Source organism: Hemicordylus capensis, chromosome 5 (genome assembly GCF_027244095.1).
Source record: "Hemicordylus capensis ecotype Gifberg chromosome 5, rHemCap1.1.pri, whole genome shotgun sequence".
Taxonomy (NCBI): domain Eukaryota; kingdom Metazoa; phylum Chordata; class Lepidosauria; order Squamata; family Cordylidae; genus Hemicordylus; species Hemicordylus capensis.
Window position 1 is genome coordinate 135,025,217 of NC_069661.1, and position 22,067 is coordinate 135,047,283.

At 41.5% G+C, this 22,067-nt stretch overlaps 1 protein-coding gene across 4 annotated transcripts in view; it reads left to right on the top strand.

Annotated features, from left to right (window-relative positions):
• The window catches only part of EFCAB6 (EF-hand calcium binding domain 6), a 280,127-nt gene that overhangs the window by 110,327 nt on the left and 147,733 nt on the right, over positions 1–22,067 (top strand). For all 4 annotated transcript variants that reach the window (XM_053257507.1, XM_053257509.1, XM_053257508.1 and 1 more), the window contains 4 exons: positions 5,932–6,003; positions 6,140–6,300; positions 9,404–9,574; positions 18,337–18,508. In XM_053257507.1, the coding sequence (XP_053113482.1) occupies positions 5,932–6,003; positions 6,140–6,300; positions 9,404–9,574; positions 18,337–18,508 (576 nt within the window). The remainder of the gene's footprint in view (positions 1–5,931; positions 6,004–6,139; positions 6,301–9,403; positions 9,575–18,336; positions 18,509–22,067) is intronic.

Genomic DNA, 22,067 nt, shown 5'->3' on the forward strand with positions numbered 1-22,067 from the left:
ATATACTGCCTAAAATAATACCTAAACTCACCATCTAAGGCTTTATTTACCCAGCTGGCGATATTCCAAGGGTTGGTTATTCTGAGTCATAGTTACATTACTCTGGGTCATAGTCTGTCTTTTTAATCATATTCAGTTCTCCACCCTCATCAGTGTATACTTCTTCATCGTTCTTTATGGGTTCCCTTTTCACATATTTCTCCAGCTCTTATTGTTTTCTGGGATAGCTATAACCGTCCAACTCAGATGGCTCCTAAAATCTTCTTTGCAGCCATATCTCATTCAGAATTGGTTAGCTGTGAATAAGATGTAATCAAATTCTTTTGGGGAAGAGGGCTTTCCATTTAACCATCTACATCTTTTTTTGATCCAGTCATCACCCTGTTGTTTATTTCTCTTTTCTACTCTTATGACTAGTACCTATCTTCACTAACTCCATCCCCTGGAATCACATCCTGCTGCTCCTTCAATTTCAGATGTCTTTCCTCCAGAGTACGCATCCACAGAACACTGTCTCTCTGGACTTTACAATGGGGTAGATGGCTTTTGGGATAGAGATCTGTGTAGCCAAGGATCTCTGGGGCCAATTCACAGACATTCTATCTCTGGGGTGAATTGACTCAAACTGCTGCTCTGAGTTGAGATTCTTCTAAATTGATTGGAAATGACTAAAGGATTCAACTGATTTGGACTCTGTTCTATTCAAAAGGCTAGAGGTGAGCATAGGAACTCACAAAGAAAGGTCCCTGTTGCAGTGGTTCTTGACTATTTTTGTGGAGAAACTTAGCAAATTTTGTTCCTTTTCTGACTGAGAGGCCGCATTTGGACATCAGAGGAAACTTGAAGCAAACTCACCTCAGGTCCCCCCGTCCACCTACCGTGAGGTCCAAATGATAGTAACCATGGTTCCCAGACTCAATTGTGGTTCTGATTCCTCTCCCAAATCTTGGAATGAACCCTCAGTTGGAAGGAAGGTATACTTAACAAACCGAGGGGCTGTAGGCTCCAGTGTGATGTCTGGTTTGTACAAGCTACACAAACCAGAGTTAAGGGGAGGAATCTCCTCCCTCTCTCCAATATAATTGGCTTCTGTGGCTGTCCTTCTTGTGCCATCCTATCATGCAGCCAGTTCCTCCCCCTTTGCAGTTTCCCAGACTGCAGATTGTGATAATCTGGGAGCACCCTGGGGAACTGGATGCAAACTGTGGGTCTGTTGAACCCACAGTTTCAATTTATATCAGAAGGTAGCCTGACTCTTCTTTGTGTGCCTTTGTTTTGGCTCTTCTTCTGACTGAGAGGCTGCATTTGGACATCACGGAAAACCTTAGGCAAACTTAACTCAGGTTTGCCCCCCGTGACATCTGGATTATTGGAACCGAAGGAGACTTTTTCCCCCAGAGTGGGTTAATACCTAGCTGGGCTTGGTCAAGATCTTATCTTAGCTTCTGGCAAAGATTTAATTATGGATTCGAGGTTTCCCACACTAATCCAATCAGTATGAGGGGAAATTACTAGGGATATGCACAAAACTGGCTTGGCCTGTTTGGTTTGAATTCGAACCAGCATTGAACCAGGGTGGGTAGGTTTGGTTTTGGGTTTGCTCAACCCCATCCCTCCGGTTCAGTTCGAATTTGAACCAATCCTAAAAGGTTCTATATAGGCTATAATGGGGACTCAAACTGACCCATTATTCGGTATGTGGAGCACCTAGGGGCACAAAGCTATGGCTGGTGGTACCTCAGCACAATCGGACACTCCTGTGATTATTAATGATTTTTTGAAGATTTTCCCCCCAATTTTTGCATTTCTCCCATTGGGAATAATAGGGATTTAAGGATGCCCTATTCCCCCCTTTGGGGGTGCCTGGGCACCCCAAGGTGGGTCTGGGGGCATGGCAGGTTGTGCCAAAACTCCCCTCACGCAGTCCCAGGTTGGTAGGGTTTATGGGTTATTTGTTTGTTTGTTTATTAGATTTATATACTGCCCTTCCAAAATGGCTCAGGGTGGTTTTCCCAGGAATTTTTCAGTTCTGGCCTCTCTTAACAGTCTATCTCTATCAGAGTGGATTCTCTGGTTTGTATATAATACTATGAAAAGCTCTTCATAGAAAGAACTCATACAGCAACCAAGAACCCAAAAATTGCATTCTTGGTTGCTGTATGAGTTCTCTCAGTAAGTCCCTATGAAGAGCTTTTCATATCTATCAGAGTTAATTCTCTAGTTTATATATAATGATATTATTACTACCACCAAACTCCAAAGCAATTGGACACTCCTATGATTTTTAATGATTTTTTGGGAAATATTTTTTGGATTTTTTCCCATATGGTATAATGGGGACTTGAACTGGCCCATTATTCCCTATGCAGAGCACCTAGGGGCACAAACCTGGGGTTGGTGCTAGGCACCCAGGGGTGCCTATCACCCACCAAACCTCAAAGCAACTGGACATTCCTGTGATTATTAATGATTTTTTAAAAAAAGTTTTATTTGCAGTATTCGCATAACAACATAGAACAGTATCACATAATAACACAGTACATTTAACAATCATGTTTTCCAAATATCACAAGAAAATTCAAAATCAGATCTAGTATTGTTAATATAATAAATATAATCTGCCCAAATATGGTGGAACTGTTATTCTACTCTCACAGCCTGCATTAATCTAATCTTTTCAGTTATTTTTTTCTAAGAGCGCAATTGACCAACACCTTATTATACCACTGCTCAACTGTTAATTGATCCAAATATTTCCATTGTTGAACAATTAGTGTTTTTGCTGCCAAGATTAAAGAAGTTACAAATTCCTTATTTTTTAACTTGGCATTATTTCCTACAAATATATGTAATAACCCTGATTCCGGAGAACACTCCATATTTTGTCTCATTATAGTTCTTATTTCTCTAAATATTTCTTGCCAAAAACATACCACCTTTTCACAAAACCACCACATGCGATAAAATGTTCCCTTTTGCTTACACCCCCTCCAATACTGAGCAGAATAATTATGAGAAATGTATGCTAATTTTACTGAAGTTAACTGCCACCAATGTAAAATCTTCCATCTTCCATTGTAGCTCTTGTATGGAAGCTGACAGGAATCCCCCAGACTTCCATAATGATTGCCATTTACTCTCTTCTATAGGACTTCTCAGATCCATTTCCCAAATGTCCTTCAAAACTCTTGGAGGGGGGTGTCCCCTATTTCTAATTGTAACAGTAGTATATAAATTTTGAAAATGATTCCTTTTGGTCTATCCTGATAAGACAGAATTTATTTTTCAAAATGTGTAAGTGATCGAGTTACTGAATTTAGTATTTCTTTATTACTCAAAATAGATTTAATTTGAAAGCAAAATAACCATGATAATTGATAACCTATCTGATGCTCAATCTGTTCCCTATTATATAACCTCTCCCCATTAAAAAAAAAATCTCTGAATACAAATAACCCATATTCCCTCAAAAATCCAGCTGAATCAAAACATTTTTATTACCAGGGTCAATATACGTCTTAAAAGTGTTAATGGGGAAATAGTCCCCATCAACTCCTCCTTATATCTTTTCGTCCATATCTGGCACATGGTTTTAGTAAACAAATGGTTAATCTTGGCTATCTTTGGGGGCGGGGGAAGTGAACAAAAAAGAACTTGTATTAAGAAACCATCTGCGTCTTGTACATTCTCTATTTGGACCCACTGTTTAGTTGACTCTTCTAGTATAAATGAAATCATATGCCCAGGGTGTGCAGCTTGATAATATAGTCTTAAATTTGGAATTCCCCATTCTCCCTTCTTCTGTGGTCTATATACAATCTTCCTATTAATCCACAGTTTCTTAGATTTTTCCATTTTCCTCTGCCATAGTGATAATATTCTATCAGGAATTTTGACTGGCAGAGATTGAAGCAAAAAATTAAAAAAATAAATCTTGAAAGAACCATCATTTATTAATGATTTTTTTGAAGATCCCCCTCCCCCAATTTTTGCATTTCTCCCATAGGGAATAATGGGGATTTGAGGATGCCCCATTCCCACCCTTTGGAGGGTGCCCAAAGTGGGTCTGGGGGAACAGCAGGTTGTGCCAGACCCTGACTGAGTTTGAGTATTACCTGTTTAGCTTTCCCAGGGTCTTCCCAGGTCATTGATTTCCTCAAATACCTTTCAGTCCATTATTAGCAAATGAGGGAGAGGAGCTGAGCACTTTGCCTGCACTCAGATTCCATTTTTTAAATGCCTTTTTCTCTTTGATCTCTGGTTTCCTAAATCTGGGCCAGCAGTCCTCCTGATTCCTCCTGGGAAACTCTTAGGAGTTAACTGGAAGGAAGAGGAGTCTGTTCCAACACCTGCCACCAGCATCTAAAATACATCAAGTTTCTTCATCACATTCAGAGTGAGCAGCAATATTTCTGGGTTTGCCTGGCAAATATTTTCCGCGATATTCCGCACTATTTCATATATTGTTATTATTATTGCTTACACAGTCAGACAGGTGTTATTGACTGCTTTGTTTTATCCAGACATCGAGTCCTTCCCAAGGACCTGGAATGGCTGTATTTTATTATCAACGTTGTTGCTGTTATTATTATAGATATCGTTGTAGAATATAGGCTGTTCCCAGTAATGTTGCTTTTTGTAATTGGCTGATGGTGATTTCTGTGGCCTCTATGGTGTTGAGGTGCTCTTCAAGTTGTTTTGGAATTGCACCTAGGGCGCCAATGACTACTGGGATTATTTTGGTCTTTTTCTGCCACAGCCTTTCAATTTCAATTTGTAGATCTTTGTATTTTGTGATTTTTTCTATTTCTTTGTCTTCTATTTTTTTATACCCTGGTATTGCTATGTTGATTATTTTAACTTGTTTTTCTTTCTTCTCAACTACAGTTCTATCTGGTGTATTGTGTGGCAGATGTTTGTCTGTTTGTAGTTGGAAGTCCCATAATATTTTTGCATCTTCATTTTCTACAACTTTTTCAATTTTATGGTCACACCAGTTTTTGGATACAGGTAGCTTGTATTTTTTGCAGATGTTCCAGTGTTTGCACTATTTCACATATTATTTATTTATTTATTTATTTGCACAGTCAGACAGGTGTTATTGACTGGTTTGTTTTATCCAGACATCAAGTCCTTCCCAAGGACCTGGGATGGCTGAATTTTATTATCAATGTTGTTGCTGTTATTATAGATATCATCGCAGAATATAGGCTGTTCCCAGTAAAGTTGCTATTTGTAATTGGCTGATGGTGATTTTGGTCTTTTTCTGCCACAACCTTTCAATTTCAATTTGTAGATCTTTGCATTTTGTTGTTTTTTCTATTTCTTTTTCTTCTATTTTGCTACCCCCTGGTATTGCTATGTCGATTATTTTAACTTGTTTTTCTTTCTTCTCGACTACAGTTATATCTGGTGTATTGTGTGGCAGATGTTTGTCTGTTGTTGTTGTTGTTGTTGTTATTATTATTTTTATTATTATTATTATTATTAATTCGATTTCTATACCGCCCTTTCAAAAATGGCTCAGGGCGGTTTACACAGAGAAATAACAAATAAATAAGATGGCTCCCTGTCCCCAAAGGGCTCACAATCTAAAAAGAAACATAAGATATACACCAGCAACTGTCACTCAAAGTACTGTCCTGGGGGTGGATAGGGCCAGTTACTCTCCCCCTGCTAACTAAGGAGAATCACCACATTAAAAGGTGCCTCTTTGCCAAGTTAGCAGGAGTTGCTCACTTGTATATATGCATGTACTGTGCCTTTATCATTCCACCTCCTCCATGGCTCGCTCTTTTCCATGCTCATTCACATATATTTTGAAAAGGTGTAACTTCTGAGTTGCCTTTTTTAAAACCTCAGGATCTGTTGCCTCTCCATTTGTGCAATGCAGGGGAAGTTTTAATTCAATTCCATTCTTTACCTAATCAGACAGATTCCAAATGGATGAATGGTACAAAGAAGGCCAAAAAACCATCTTCTGTTCTCGAAGCTTGGAAAATTGTAAGTAACAAGAAGTTCATTTTTTAAAGAAGTAAATTAAAGTTTACTATTTATTTCCATTCATAATTTTGCTACACAAAGCACAGCAACTCATTGTAAATTTTTGAATTTCCTTGTCAAAATGCATGCATATCAGGCAGAAGACGTTTTAACTGAACAAGTCAAGGGATACTGGAATGAATTTAACAAAGCTTTGCAGGCATGTGACCCTCGAAGCACTGGCATTATCAGCAGAAATAATTTCCGAAAAGTTCTTCTGCTCTATTGTCCCTCATTAACTGATGATCATTTTATTGCGTAAGTGACTGGTTTTACAAATATCAATTATTTCACATTTTTTTGCTTTACTTTCTCCATTTCTTCCCAGTTCTCTCTGTCTAAAAACTCATCATGAATGGTAGTGTTCTTTGGCTGTTCAATGTTATATTCACACTTGTAAACAGGGAGTCTGATTCAGTCCAAACTCAGGCCCAGCATCATTTTACAGAAAATTGCCCTGCCTTCCTCCTATTTCCGAAAGAGCACTAGTAACCTGCATGATACAGAGGGAGGGAGATGTGAGGCCACACACAAAGCTCTCATTGCTTTCAGTGGCCCCTTGTCCTGCCTGATCATCATGCCCACGCAGGCAAGGGGAAGAGGAACAGAGGGAGCAATATTTAATCTGTGATCAGACTAGATTTGGCCCATAGTATTTTCCTTCCACTTTTTCAGTCCCTGTCTTATGGCTGATTTAAAGATGCAATAATTTTCTGAGATATTACTCTACCCAGTGCTGGATTATTCCATTTGTCCTGCTGGACGTTTGGATCACCCTTCTTGGTCTAAGGGTCCTGTCTCTTTTCTTTATGATGTGTATCACTTACAAATAGAAGTTTGAGCACTGTAAGTTATTTCCCTCAGGGGATGGAGCCGCTCTGGGAAGAGCAGAAGGTTTCACGTTTCCTCCCTGGCTTCTTCACGATAGGGCTGAGAGAGACTCCTGCTTGCAACCTTGGAGAAGCTGCTGCCAGTCTGTGAAGACAATACTGAGCTAGATAGACCAATGGTCTGACTCAGTATATGGCAGCTTTCTATGTTCCTACGTTTAGTGGATCTGAGCTTCCACATTTCAGCACCTCAGCTGATACATTAGCTTAGATTGCTGCAGGCACATTAATTTATTGACAATGAAATATTATTTATTACATTTTGATTCTGCTCTTCTTCCAAGGAAATCAGGTTGGTGTATACACACACACCCCACCCCGGTATGGCAGGTTAGACTGAGAGAGTGACTGGCCCAAGGTGACCCAGTGAACTTCATGCCTGAGTGGGGATTTGAACTTCATCTTCTTAATTTTAGTTTGACACTCTTGCCACTCTACTATGCTAGTGTAGTGAACATTGGCTCTGCAACTTCTCGGTTCTCAGTGGAGTATCTGCTACTCTCCATTTCTGGAATCCCCCTAGTACTGGGTCCCTTCAGTGAGTCATGGCTTCTCACTCTACTATATGATGCATGCTTCTCCCACTACTAAATGCTTTCCTGCGAAATCCCTGACATTTAGGTCTGGCAAACTCTACAGTTAAATTCAGGATGAGTGAGAACTGTGAGCTAATATTTATCTGAAATCCCTACTGGAAAACAGGAACAGGAACTTGGGTGAGTGGGGGTGGAATTAGAACAGGTAAAGTAATGGAACAGCTCCTGTCAGTAAGATTGCACAAGCTTATGAGAGTGAAAATTATTAAAAGAAAACACAAATTTCATATTTGACCAAACAAATATGGCATTTCCACCCCCCACCCCTTCAATCTTCCCCATTGTTCATTATTAAACAATTGACCTTGTGATTCTTTGCCTTCCATAGCTGACATAGCAATAGAACTGGTTCTCTGGAAAATCTGTATATGAAAATTAAGGTCTGGTGCCATGTCTTGGGAGATTCTAAGCACAGAAATATGATGCTATGTTTATACAGACAATTAAGAGGCTCCTCCTATTATCCTGGGAATCTTTGATTTCAGAGGCAGTCATGAATTCCTGTTTGGCAACAATTTATATAGAAGATTAAGATTAAGTGATAAATAGGCTACTTCTGTCTATCTATCTACACTTTAATGTGTACGCCTTTGTCGGTTAGTCAAATTACTCCAAGGAACGGTGGATGGCAGTATTCATTCACCAAGACTGAAGTGACAAGGGATTCCATATCCAAGCTGCAACATTTTCACATAAGTCAAACTGATGTGACTCCTTTAAAGATTCTGAAATTGGGTGTAAAGCTGTCAAATCTGTGCAGGAGGTTTCATAACCAGGCAGGAATTAATTCATGCATGTAGGGAATTCTGCATTTTAAAAAAGGCATCATAAATGCTGATAAAAAGAATGAAACTCTCTGAATTTCCATATGTCTTGAATGCAGTATTCTTATTGACTTGAAACAGAACTTTGCTTCTGGGTGGAACAGCTTCTATTTTAATTGGGCTTTGTGCTCCAGTGTGACTTGTTCTTCGTTACTTTATGACAGTGCCATCTTCTACTGAGGCACTGTGACTGGCATGCCTGTCACAGATGGCACTTTGGCAGGTGACATTCAGAATAAAGAACAAAGGGATAATTTTTAAGGCATTTCACTGGATGCAGTTCTGTAGATTGCATTCATGTGTGCATCTGTTTTCTTCATGTGCTCTGATGCATTTCTGTCAGCTGCAATGAATGTGGTTTGTACTGAGAAATAATTATTTCCCTTTTTCAACTTTAATTTTTGTTTTTCACTATGGTAACCTAAAGTGCTTGATTGTTAAATGAAAAATGAAAAACAATTTTGACATACAGAATAATATAATATAAGAACTATATTATTCTGTATATTATGTCAAAAATTGTTTTCCACAGAATTATATGCTTCTCTGTGGTGGCATTCATGAGATTGTTATGGTACTTACATTTTCTGTTTTGAAAAACTCTGTGAACTGTATTTGTAGTCTGCTATAAAACATTCCATATTTTAATCTGCTATCTACTGCTAACTGTTCTTAAACTTAACAAATTGGAGTTTAACCAATGTACTGTATTAACCAACTCACACAGACTCAGGAAGTGATTCCACATATAAAAATGTGTAACCCAAGAATTAGTCCTAGACTTATATGTAAGATGTAAGAGAGGGGTAGCCATTATTGGTAGCACTGACAATCATCCATTTTTGCTAACAGTATTACTCTCAGACTTAATTGTAGTGTTCACCTAGCCCTTCTGTTACAGACAGAGGAAGATTAGCAAGATTAGCATGAACCCTAAGAAACCTGGGATGGATGGACTCTCTCTCTCTCTCTCTCTCTCTCCTTTCCAGAATATTATTTATTTATCCAGGCCATCCGGGTGTTTTTGTTTTAAAACCTGTGTTTTGTCCAGGCTATACCAGAAATATCAAGATGATACTACAGAAGGAGTCCTGTACAGGATGCTCTTACATAGCTTAGGAGTTGCTGATCTGCCAAAAGAATTAACAGCTCTAGCCAGCACCCCTCCATCTCAAGGAAGTCGACAGAGAGAAGAAAAAAAGGAGATGGACTTTTCAGAGAGGTATTGTACAAGTGGTTGCTAAAGCAAGAGTTTCCTGCTGAAGATGTGGAAAAAGGAATGTGTTAAACCCTTGTGAGAACTTTTATGAGTCTTATCAAGAGTGCTTTAGCTTATTTTGAATTCTTTTTGATGTTTGCCTGAAAAGAAAATTCACTTTAGGTGAAATCCCATGACATGCTAGAAATGCACAGAACTCCTCACTCACCCAAAATCTTTCACTAGTACAAAAGACGTTTGGCTTCCCTCAGAATTCCTTAGATGTTTCACTGGAGGATGAGTCCCATTACCTTGACATTTTGGTGGCAAGTCTAGCAATAGTACAAACCTTTAAAAAGGGCGGGGGGAGGAAATCCTTAGTAGGGGATTTGTTTTTCTAGCAGCTATTCTCAATTTTGCAAACTACTAGCAATGTTTATCATTATAAGAACAAGCTGATAAGTTGGAGATGCTATACACATATTGGCTCTAAGCAATTCTTCCACCAGGACCTCTTTATTCTGCAAAAATAAAATTTCAGATGTTTCAACATAAAACAAAATCGGTTTCAGTGTAAAAACACTATTGACAGTGGCAACTGACGTTGCTGTTTTTACACTGAAACCAGTTTTGTTTTCTCTTGTAACATCTGAAATTTTATTTTTGCATAATAAAGAGGAAGAATTTCATTATAAGAATGTAAGACGAACTTGGCTGGATCAGCCCATAGGTCCAACTTCTCAAGCATCCTGTTCCAACAGTGACCAGCCAGATGCTTCCAGCACTTACAAGTGGGGTGCAAAGATGATCAGAGCCAGCCTTGCCATGAAACAGGGTAAAGAAGGCTGCTTTGGGGTTGCACAACAGCCCACTCAGAGTCCTCACCTTGAAGGATGGCCTGCATTTGCCTCCTACTGCCACCATGAGGAGGAAAGAAGGCAAAATGGCATCACACTACTTTGACCTTCCTCCTCCCTTCTCCTTGTGCCACTGCTCTGCTACCCATCCTGCTATGTAAACATGCAGCTCATTATTTGAAGACTTCTGACTTCAGAACTAAAAGCTTTTCCTAGTATGCTGGGGATGATGCAAGAGTTCATCATCAACACCATCATTTGACAACTGCAACATCAAATGTGATTATTTGGAAGTGTAGATCAGAGAGCTCTCATAACATCTGTATCACTTTGTCTCCAATGCACTATTTTTTCATGGAGTGATTTTACATTTTCAGCTGTAAATTATGAAATACTGAGTAATGAAGTGATGAGAAATAAAGTGAACCAACCTGTAGTATAATCCTGTCTGGTAACTTTGGCAAATCTGCAAATCACCAGCACTCTGCAGCAACAATATAAATGAAATAATGTGTCTGTATACTCACACATTAAAGCCGTTCTCATGACCAGCCCTACCTGGGATATCCCTGCCCTACTTGAGTAGGGCTGGTCATGAGAACTGCCAGGATCAGTGTTCCCTCTAACAGAAATTCCCAGATATTGTTGACTACAACTCCCAGAATCCCCAGCCAAAGGTCACTGCAGCTGGGGATGCTGGGAGTTGTAGTGAACAACATCTGGGAATCCCTCTTAGAGGGAACACTGGCCAGGATTGATCCCAATCTTGGCACTCCTGCACTGGGTAGACCAGGTTTTGTACCCAGGCTAAAAGTGAGGTAGGAGGGTCCACACATGCCCTCCTAACTCACTGCTTGGTTGTGTGGGAACATGGGCTGCTGGCAGCCATTAAAATAATAGAGGCTGGGGGATGGAACAATCTGGCCTCAAGAATTTCCACAATGCTTGTGGAATTCCTAGTGGCTGGGCTTTGCTTCCCCTGCCTCTGGAGAACTGCAGCATGGATCATGTGGGCACATCAGCAGCAATGTTCCAGGAGAACTGCAGTCGTGTGAGGGAAGGTAGGTAGACTCCTGCCTTCCCCACTGCTCTCCCCAGCCCTAGCAGAATCAGTCATGAGAATGACCTTATTGTGTTGTACACATGTACAGGTATACGTGTGTTAATTTTAAAGGAAGCTGGGTAAAGGTCTCCTCAAATGCACAGATAAGAAGTATTGTACCTGAGCTAAACATATTGTGTGAATAACTGTACATGTGTACAGATCTGTTGATATGTAAACAGTGCACAGATCATACATTCATTGAACATAATATATGAATAGGATTATAATGTCTCTTGATGTCAGCAAAGCATTTGGAAAATTATATTCTTTTTGACAGGACTGCAAAATGTACACTAGATGATACTAGCTGACTGAACAAACATACCCAATGAGTGTTAATTAATGGCTCCATGAGAACATCTGGTGGGAGGTATTGAGTGGAGTCCCTCAGTAGGGATGAGCAAGAACCTGTTTGTCTGTCCTTTTATGGGCCATCGAACCAGTTTGGAGGTCCAGCAGTTTGGATGGTTTGGATGAGGTTACCTTTAAGGAGCAGGGAGGGTGCTCTTATCCCCCATTCCCCACTGCATGATTTTGTGCATGAGGTGCACATGTGCACTGGCCATTTCCGGTCTGGTACGCTCCTGCCCTGTGAAGCGTTTTTGGGCACTGTGCCAGTGGGGGAAATGCAGCGGGGTGGGGGGAGAGCACCCTCTCCGCTCCTTAAAGGTAACCCTCCCCGCTACTGCCAAACTATCTGCCCGCCAGAACTTGCTCATCCCTATCCCTCAGGGCCTTGTGCTGTTCAACATTCTTAAAAATGACTTGGATGAGGGAGTAGAGATGCTTATGAAATCTGCAAATAACACAAAGTTGTGGTGGGGATGGGTTAGGGAGGGAGAATGGGTTAGGGAGGGTAGAAGGATGGGTTAGGTTAAGGAGGGGAGAGGTTAGGGGATTAGGGATGGGTTAGTTTAGGGAGGGGAGAGGGGGAGGGAGGGAGGGGATGGGTCAGGGAGGAGATAGCTAGCACCTTAGAAAACACCATCAAGATTCAAAACAACTTGGCAGGCTGGAATACTGGGCCAAAATCAACAGGAAGAAGTTGAATGATAAATATAAAGTCCTGCACTTAGGTTATAAAACCCAATGTCCTAAACAGGGACTTCTGGCTTGGCTATAGCACATATAGCACTCCCCTGCTAACTGGGCAAAGAGGCACCTTTTACCGTGGTGATTCTCTTTATTTAGCAGGGGGAGAGTAACTGGCCCTATCCACCCCCAGCACAGTACTTCCAGTGACTGTTGCTGGTGTGTGTCTTATGTTTCTTTTTAGAATGTGAGCCCTTTGGGGACAGGGAGCCATCTTATTTGTTAATTTGTTATTTCTCTTTGTAAACCGCCCTGAGCCATTTTTGGAAGGGTGGTATAGAAATCGAATTATTATTTTTTCTTGTTTACACAGTCAGACAGGTGTTATTGACTGGTTTGTTTTATCCAGAAATCGAATCCTTCCCAAGGACCTGGGATGGCTGAATTTTATCATCAATACTGTTGGTTATTATATATATCGTCGCAAAATATAGTCTGTTCCCAGTAAAGCTGCTTTTTGTAATTGGCTGATGGTGATTTCTGTGGCCCCTCTGGTGTTGAGGTGCTCTTCAAGGTCTTTTGGAACTGCACCCAGGACGCCAATTACCACTGGGATTATTTTGGTCTTTTTCTGCCACAGCCTTTCCATTTCAATTTGTAGATCTTTGTATTTGGTGATTTTTTCTATTTCTTTTTCTTCTATTCTGCTATCCCCTGGTATTGCTATGTCGATGATGATGATGATGATGATGATGATGATGATGATGATTAGAAAAGGATAGAGGTTTCTCCATAGACCACAAGGTGAAGATAAGCCAGTAGTGTGTGATGCAGCTGCTAAAAATCTAATGCAATATTTTTGGCTGCATTGACAGAGGCATAGTGCCCAGATTGGAAGAAATGATAGATCTGGATCGTGATCCATTGCCATTTATAAAGCTGGGTTCTGCACCTGTGCAGGACCTCACGGGTGGATTCCACAAGCTCTTTGTGGTGCCCATGCTCCCCCTCATGTACTCAGTGTGGCCATTTATTTTGGTGGTCTGGGCAGCATTTCCTCAGTTCCTTTCCAACTGCCTTTGCGTTAATCTCATTTGGTTTTTACTTGGTTTGGTTTCGTGAGTAAAGTGATTTGACTGTTTTTTCTGGCTTTGTGACTTTAGATTGTCTTTACTACTCTTCTGCTTCTGGATATCATTTCCCCCCTGCTTTTTCAGCTTAGTTTTCCAAATGGACACTAAAAAGACTTTTTAAAGTCTTAAAAAAAGATTTGTTGATTGTGGGGGCAAGTTGCCATCCACTGGTCGCCACAACAGCTGTCTTCTATATTTTGGAGAAAAACATAATTCTTCTTCATGTAAAATCTGTACTTTGTTTTCCCTACAAACATTAAAAAATCTGGCTCTGCGTCTTAGAGCAGGATTTTATGAGCAAGCACTTTGACCACTGATGCCAATACTGAGCTAGATGGGCCAATGGTCTGACTTGGTATATGGCAGCTGCCTATGTTCTTGTGTTCCTAATGCTGAAACATTCTGTTTTGGGGCAAATTACTCAAGCATGTGGTAGCAACTCAGTTCCAGAGTTTCTGAATTATACTAATATCCTGGATCCATTCCAGTCTGGTTTCTGACCTGATTTGTGGACTACAGTGTCCTTGGTTGCCTTGATGGACATCTGTGCTGGGAGCTAGACAATGGGAATTTGTTCTGCTAGACCTCTCAGAAGCTTGTGATAGCTTTGACCAAAGTGTTCTTTTGGACTGCCTGGCAGGGATGGGACTTGTGCGCACTATTTTAACCTAGTTTCTTGAATGATAAATCTCGGGGGGGGGGGAGTTTCTGCTCAATACTTTCATCATTGCTTATGTTGTTTTGCCATCTTATCCCTTATCCTTTTTAACATCTAGATGAACCCATTCAAGGAGGTCATCACAATGTGGATGATGCCTAACTCTCTTTCTCCTTTCCTTATGTCCCAGGGAGGCTGTAGAGCAGGGATTCTCAACGTGTGGGTCCCCAGATGTAATTGGACTTCAACTCCCATAATTCCCAACCAAAGGCCACTGGGGCTGGGGATTATGGGAGTTGAAGTCCAATAACATCTGGGGACCCACACGTTGAGAAACCCTGCTGTAGAGGATTTTAATTGCTGCCTGAGGTTAGTCATGAATTGGTTGTAGGCTAACAAATGGAAGCTTTATCCACCAAGACAGAAGTGCTCTTCAGGGCTGTCCTTAGGGCATGGCAAGCAAGGTGACCACTTCGGGCCCTGATCTTTTAACCCCCATTAGAATTAACTGGAAGGGGGCCCCGCACCGGCTGATTTGCCCTGGGCCCGGCACCCACCCCCCAGGGCTCTTTAAGGACAGCCCTGGTCTCTGAGTCAGTAGGATGGCTGCTCCAGGGATATTTATTCATTATTTTATTTATTTATTACATTTATATTCCGCTCTTCCTCTGAGGAGTTCAGAGTGTTGTACATAGTTATTTTTATCCTCACAACAACCCTGTGAGGTAAGTTAGGCTGAGAGATACATGACTGGCCCAGAGTTACCCCACTGAGTTTCATGGTTGAATAGTGATTTGAACTCAGGTCTTCCTGGTCCTAGTCCAACAGATACAGATACAACCAATTCTGGATGGGGTTGTATTTGTCTTGAAGGGCCAGGTGCACAGTTTGAGTGTACTCCTGGCCCAGTTATGGGTTGCCCAGATAGTGGCTGTAGCCAGGAGTGCCTTTGCACTGCCGAGGTTGCTGCTGATAGAGATGGCCATAGCCATGCATGCCTTAGCTGCTTCAAAGTTGGAACTGTATAACATGTAGTTATGAAGGGGTTGCTTTTCAAAAGCATTCAAGAACTAGAACTGGTGCAATACGGCAACCAGAGTTGTTTCTGGGGCTAGTTTTATGGAGCATATAACTTCACTGTTCTGTCAGTTACAATGGCTTCTAGTTTGTTTCTGGGCTCAGTTACAAATGCTGATAGTGGTGTCTGAAGGCCTAAATGGCTTGGAAACATGTTCCTGGAAGAACCAGCAGCTGCACCCACATGAACCTGCCCATCCATTCGGGGAATTGAAGGAGACCCTTTTGTGTGTCCCACCTCCCCCAGAGATGAGACTGTATGCAATGTGAGCAGGCCGTTTTAGGACAATGCCCCAGAGAAGGTGTGGGACTCCTTGCCATTGGAGAGCCACTCAGCTCCCTCTTTGATGGTGTTTGGCACTGGCAGAAGACCTTGCTGTCAGCATTCAGTGGCATTGCTAGCTGATTTATTGTTTAAGCTGTGATGTTTTATTTGCTGTATCTTCTTTGTTTAATGATCATGGTTGTTGTTTATTTCATGGTTCTCCCCCACCACCCACACCCCTTTATGCTGGTCTTGTTTAGCCATTATAATTGTTTGCATTAATTTAGGTGTTTTAGAATTAAATCAGAAAGGTGGGATAACAATATCCAAATAAATTCATAAAATTGGCAAATTGAAGCTCCCAACATTCTAGGGAGAGGAGGGCAAAAGAGGGATAGTTTGCCCTTCCTCCCCCCACCCAAAAAGAGAATAGAAACATAAAGTCGAAAGGAGCCTTGTGGACCATCTGCTTTAAGCCCCTGCTTGATGCAGGAGATCCAGAGCTAGAGCACCCCCACAGATGGATGTCCAGCCTCTGCTTTAAGACCTCCAGCAAGAGCCCCTAGGTGGTTGTTTCTTTGTAGAACTGCTGTTGCCATTAAGAAGTTTCTCCTAATAGTCAACCAGAATTTATCCTTCTGTAACCTAAGCTCATTAGACCCACTCTTACTGCTGATAACAACTGCTTACCCTCTTCTATGTGATCACCCTTCAGGAGTTTAAATATTGCTACTGTGTCCTCCCTGAAATGTCTCTTTTCTGGGCTAATCACATTTGAGTCCTGCACCTATCCTCTTAGGGCTTGTTTCCAGACCCCTGACCATCTTCATTGCTTTCCTCTGAACCCATTCCAATGTGTCTCCATTCTTCTTAAAGTGCAGTGTCTGCAACTGGACACTGTACTCCAGATGAGGCTTGATTAGTGTGGAATAAATCAATATAGTGTCGGAGTATTGTTCCTTCTTTCTTGGAAATTATGGTTCTATTAATATAGCCTAAAATCAATTCACAGTGTTTGCAGCTGTTTTGGGATTGCAGTTGCAATAGTCCTCCCCCCAAATCCTCCTCTCTCTCCTTGGTAACACTGCATCAACAGAATTTTTTCTTTGATTTCCCCTTCCACCTCTGCCACTCCCCCTTTTTTGTGTGTCCAGTCCATTTCCCCATACAGGTACTGTCGGGTTGCTTTTCTTCCACCTCTCCAAAACCCTTTTGCTATCCCCTCCCACCACGGATTCATAGTTAATGCTGTCTTTCCATTCCTTCACTCCCCATTCTGGGTCGTTCCCTTGAACTCCCCCTGCCCACTCAGATCACCCCTTCTAGGATCCCTCTCACTTCCTAGTCTCTAATGTCCTTCAGTTTCCCCCCAAGTCACCAGTGTTGCTTTTTGCTAGTCTTGGAGTCAGGAGTGTAGGGAGGCAGGTGGCATCCCATGTGTGGCTGTCGCCATGGCCCCCTGTCAGATGTAGGGGCTCGGCTGGCCACGCACCTGTGTCTGATGTCAGATGTGGGGGACATGGTCTCTCTCCCAAACAGGGCCATGCAGCCACATTTAGAAGGGAGATTGGCCGTGCTGCATTGGGCAGCATAGGCTGGAGTGACTCTCTCTTCCTTAAAGGCAGGGAGAGCCATTCCGGCCATGCTGCCAATGCAGCACGGCCAATCTCCCTTCCAAATGGGGCTGCATGGCCCTGTTTGGGAAGGAGATTGATCGGCCTTGCATGACCCTGTCTGGGAATGAAATAATGCCCCTGCATCTGACTTCAGATGTGGGGGAGTGTCTAGGGCTGCACTTGCAGCCCCTGATTGGTGGCAGCCCGGGTTTTTTGAACCTCTTCACCCAATGGTGGCTCCACCCCTGCTTGGAGTGGATAGAAAATGGTTAACTGTGCTTGATCAGTGCCAGTGGAGCAGGTAGAGGATTGATAGTAGCTTCTACTAGTATCGGCCACCTCCAGCTTCAGAGGCACAATGCCTCTCAATACTAGTTGCTGGGGAGCAACACCAAGAGAGAGGGCATGCCCTCAGCTCTTGCCTGTGAGCTTCCCAGAGGCATCTGGTGGCCACTGTGTGAAACAGGATGCTGGACTAGATAGGCCTTTGGCCTGATCCAGCACAACTGTTCTTATGTTCTATATTTCCAAAGCAATGTGTGCTCAGGATCCACACTCCCCTTCTCTCACCTCTGGACCAATGGTGAGATAGTAGGTGACAAAGCAACAATTTGCCAGCAGCAGGGCAGGACAAAGCAGTCTGGCTACTTCATGGGATGTCCGGAGAGGGGCTGGGACCCAAACAAACTGAAATACAGCCAAACAAAGCAAGTTTTGGGCATCATCGGTGGCAGCAATTGTTAAAGAAACCTATATTATAATAAACCTTGGCTGCATGTGACATCTGAACCAGCCCTTTGTTATACTGTCCCATAAATTCAACAGTTTTCTCTACATTGGTTCTCTTTATAAACTCACTGTTCGGCCTTTGAAATCGGAAGAGCTAGTAATTATGGCTTTATAAACAACTGTCACTTTATATAAGGCTTCTGAAGTGTGCATGTTCTCTATAATTGTAACAATACAGATCATTAAAGTTTAATCAAATATTTTATGGTGCCATATTTAAATGCTTCTCTTCATTGCCAATCTTCCCATTTTAGAATGAAACAAATTGAAGACCATGCTTACAAATATACCAAGAATAGGACTGTTGATGAAGTAATTGAAAGACTGAGGGATGGTATCCTGCAACCGGAAGCTAGCCTTAGAGATGGGTTTCTTGTGTACAACAAGCAAGCAAATGGGAAACTAAGTAAAACTGATTTCCGCAAGGTAGTTTAATTATTTCCTTTGTTATGTAAAATAAAAGGTGTTGCTATGTGAAAACATCTCCTAAAACACTTCAGGTGAGATATCTTTCTGTAGTGGCATTGTTTCATGCACACATATTAAGCTCAAATCTGTACTCATGTGAATCCTTTGTCAAAGGATTAAAAGAAAAACTTTATTGCATTAGTACTCCCTATTCTACCATACAAATAATTTCTGCTATTTATGAATTGCATCTCAAAGAATGCTTTTCCTCACATTGTAGGCAGCCTGTGACCCACCAAGCTTAACACAGCCTGGTGACCATATAATCTGGTCTATCCCTCTTATTGCAGTCTCAGGCAGGAAGCAAAACCAGAAGCTTTATCAGACCTCAGATGGTCTCCCATGTGTGGTTGAACTGTGTTCGGCAGAGAGCACAGGCCTGTTGAGGTACTATGGCCAAGGTACAAAAAAACCACTCTATGCATGCCCAAAGACTTGTACATGTCCAGTGAGATGGTTGGCTGCTTTTATCTGTGTACAACAAGCCACTGTTACATAACACAAACTACTTTTCAAACTTTCATGATTCTCAAAAGTCATTTGCTCTTTGAACAATACAAGCCCCAATCCCTCTTGGGCACATGGAGCCAGTTATGCAGTTCTTTCATTTCTGCCTGCTTTGTATAGTTAGATAGTGAAGGTGACCTCTCTGAGTTCAGCACTCGTTAGAACAAAGAAAAGCTCGGAAGTGAGACAGGTTCTATAACCTTATTCTTCCAGCAAGGCCAAGTGCAAACCTTCTTGGTTTTCTTTATTCTTATGAGCAGCTACATTCAACCAGGTTATCAGCACCCTGTGTTAAAAACATTTTATTGTATTCTTTTTTGTTAAGATCACTAACTCTGATGAAGGGTGTATACTGAAAGCTCATTTTCCAGTACTATATAGGCTAGCTGGCCTAATAAAAGGTATTGCCCCTCATGTTCTTTGGGCCTTTCTTCAGAATGAGACAAAGAGCCCTTTCTCATGATCAGTGAGAAACTTACCTTTCCCGCAGACGATCGCCTAGTCCTTGCTGGGCAGGCAGATTACCCAGCCAGACAATTACCGGCTGCCCCTGGAAGCATGTAAGGTTGGGGCACCCGGACCGGTCATCCTGGCTCCCGTGAGTGTGCAGCGCATTGTAGGGATTCCCCCAGCACTGGGCTGGCCAGGAGCCCGATAGTCTCCCAGCACCGGCTTAAAGCAGCTGCTGACAGATGATTAGAAAAACAAGGAGCTCTGGTGTGATCCTAGCAGTTCTTACGATCAGCCAAGACCAGCCATGGCTTCCTTAGCCTGGTTTTGGCTGATTGTAAGAACAGCCTCAATGAGTGATCAGTCCTATTCTTGACCACAAGCTTGTGCAGCACTAGGTTGCTTAAATGCTACCAAAGTGACACAATTGGAATTTTGCCACTCCTTTGCTGTACAAATCAGACCTTTATACAGGCCCAATAAAAACTCTAGGTCCCACTTGAATCTGGGAAGGATAGCATTAAATTTCTTGGATCATAACTGCACACCCGATTGAGGGATTTAATATACAGGACACACGTCCATAAGACTTCCCCATTCACTGTTGAGAAGAGCACTGCATATGCAATCCCAGTGGTGCTCCTGATATTGAGGAAGCCCACTTATACAGAATCTCTATCATACTGCACACAGCGCTTTGCATCAGAGCCATTAGCTCCTAATAATACTGTGGCAAGACAGATTGTGTTCTTCACTGTATTTATGTAAAAATTGCTTCCTTCATATGCCACACTCCTGTGGCTCTAGAATTAAGTATTCAATCTGATAGCAAAAGCCTGTACTGAAGCACAAAGCATCTAATCTCTCTTCAAAAGCCTTTAAAAATCTACTGAAAAGAGTGATAATTTGCTAATTGGAGCATTCTCACTTTTTATGCCGTTCAGCCCAAGATGTGTTTTTCCCCTTTTAATCTCCAGAGTTAAGTAAGTAAAACAGAATATAATAGCAAAAATAATCACCATTGAAGTAATTACAAAAGGACAAAAAAATATAGCAAAGTACAAAAGACTATGCTCAAATTAAAAACAAGAAAAACTTGTGGTTATCAAGCCAGAGGTAGTATTACTGAACCAACAGCTTACTTACTAGTAATTCTACCAAACTTAATGGGACTTTCCACAAATGCATAGTATGAAAATGGCACACAAAGCTACACTACTGTCAAGGACTTCAGGGCTTGAACTCATGGACTGGGAACTTAGTGAGCTACCTAAGATTACAGCAGTACTTGATTAAAAACATTTTATTCAGTTAATTAAATGAGCTTTAATTGATTATGTCTGCATAAATGTGTATGCGACACATTGCCTCCAAATATATAAACTATATATTTAGAGGAAAACTGTGCTTTTTGTGATGATGCATATGTTGCAGCAAGTGCTATTTTAGAAGAAGCATTCTCTTCAGTGTGCGAAAGGGAATACTTCTACAGTAGTTTCTGCTGTGTGCAGTTTTTATACATGTTTGTGTTAAAATAGTTTTAAATTTGAAAAATCTATTTCCCCATCAATTGGGGGCATTTTAAGTCAATTTTAACCTACTTTCCTTAAAGAGAGTAAGCCTATGAGATCACCCAGCTTTCTGGGTGCGTGTCTCTGTGTATGTCGGTCCCTATCAACTTTGCAATACCTGGACCAATTTGGATCAAATTTGGTACAGTTGTAGGGATACAAAGAGATACTTCAATAGCATAGTTTGTGATGATGTCACCCCACCCCAATTCAAGATGGAAGATGCATGAATGTTTGAGGTGGAAGTGGGCTAACTTGTAAGGATGGTAATTATCTATTAAGATTATAGTGAAAAGAAAGTAGGCAGATTAGTTCTTACCAGAACTTCTTGTTTAATTGATAAAGCTGTCCAATGACTAGACATTATAGTGCTACTGAAGATCATGGTTTCTCAAGACTTAAGAGCCTTAGTCTTTAGAACAAGGAAAGGAACAGGAGTGTGCAACAATGGCCCTTGCAATTGGCAGAATGTATGAAACCTCTGGATTTCTATGCCTGATGTAAATATCAGAAACATGACCTTCTGCCCTTGCCTGGTCAATTGATTATATTTCAGTTGGCTGTACTTCTGGCTCAAGAACCCAGTTCCAGTAACAGACAGCAGAAACCTGGGCTGGGGTGGAGGTAAAAATTGGTTTCTGGAATGGTCAAATATCCTTCTAGAATGGAAGTCTCTTTTTGAAGAAAATGAAAAGATGGAACAGAGAGGACGACATCTGTAAAAGATCAAATAGGTCAGGCAGTTCTATGTGGAGAAAGGCAGTCTTTAGGTTACTCCAACTTCAAACTGTTTAAAATGGTAAAGGCATTCATTAGCACCTTAAATCATGCCAAAAAACAAATCAGTAACCAATGCAGCTGTAGTATGTTCTCTGAGCCCTATACCAGTCAGGACCCTAGCAGCTGTGTTTTGCAGACTGCAAACTTCCAGTTGAAGTTTCCAAAGGGTTTTCAAGGGCAGCCCCATATACAGCTTGTTGTAGTAATCC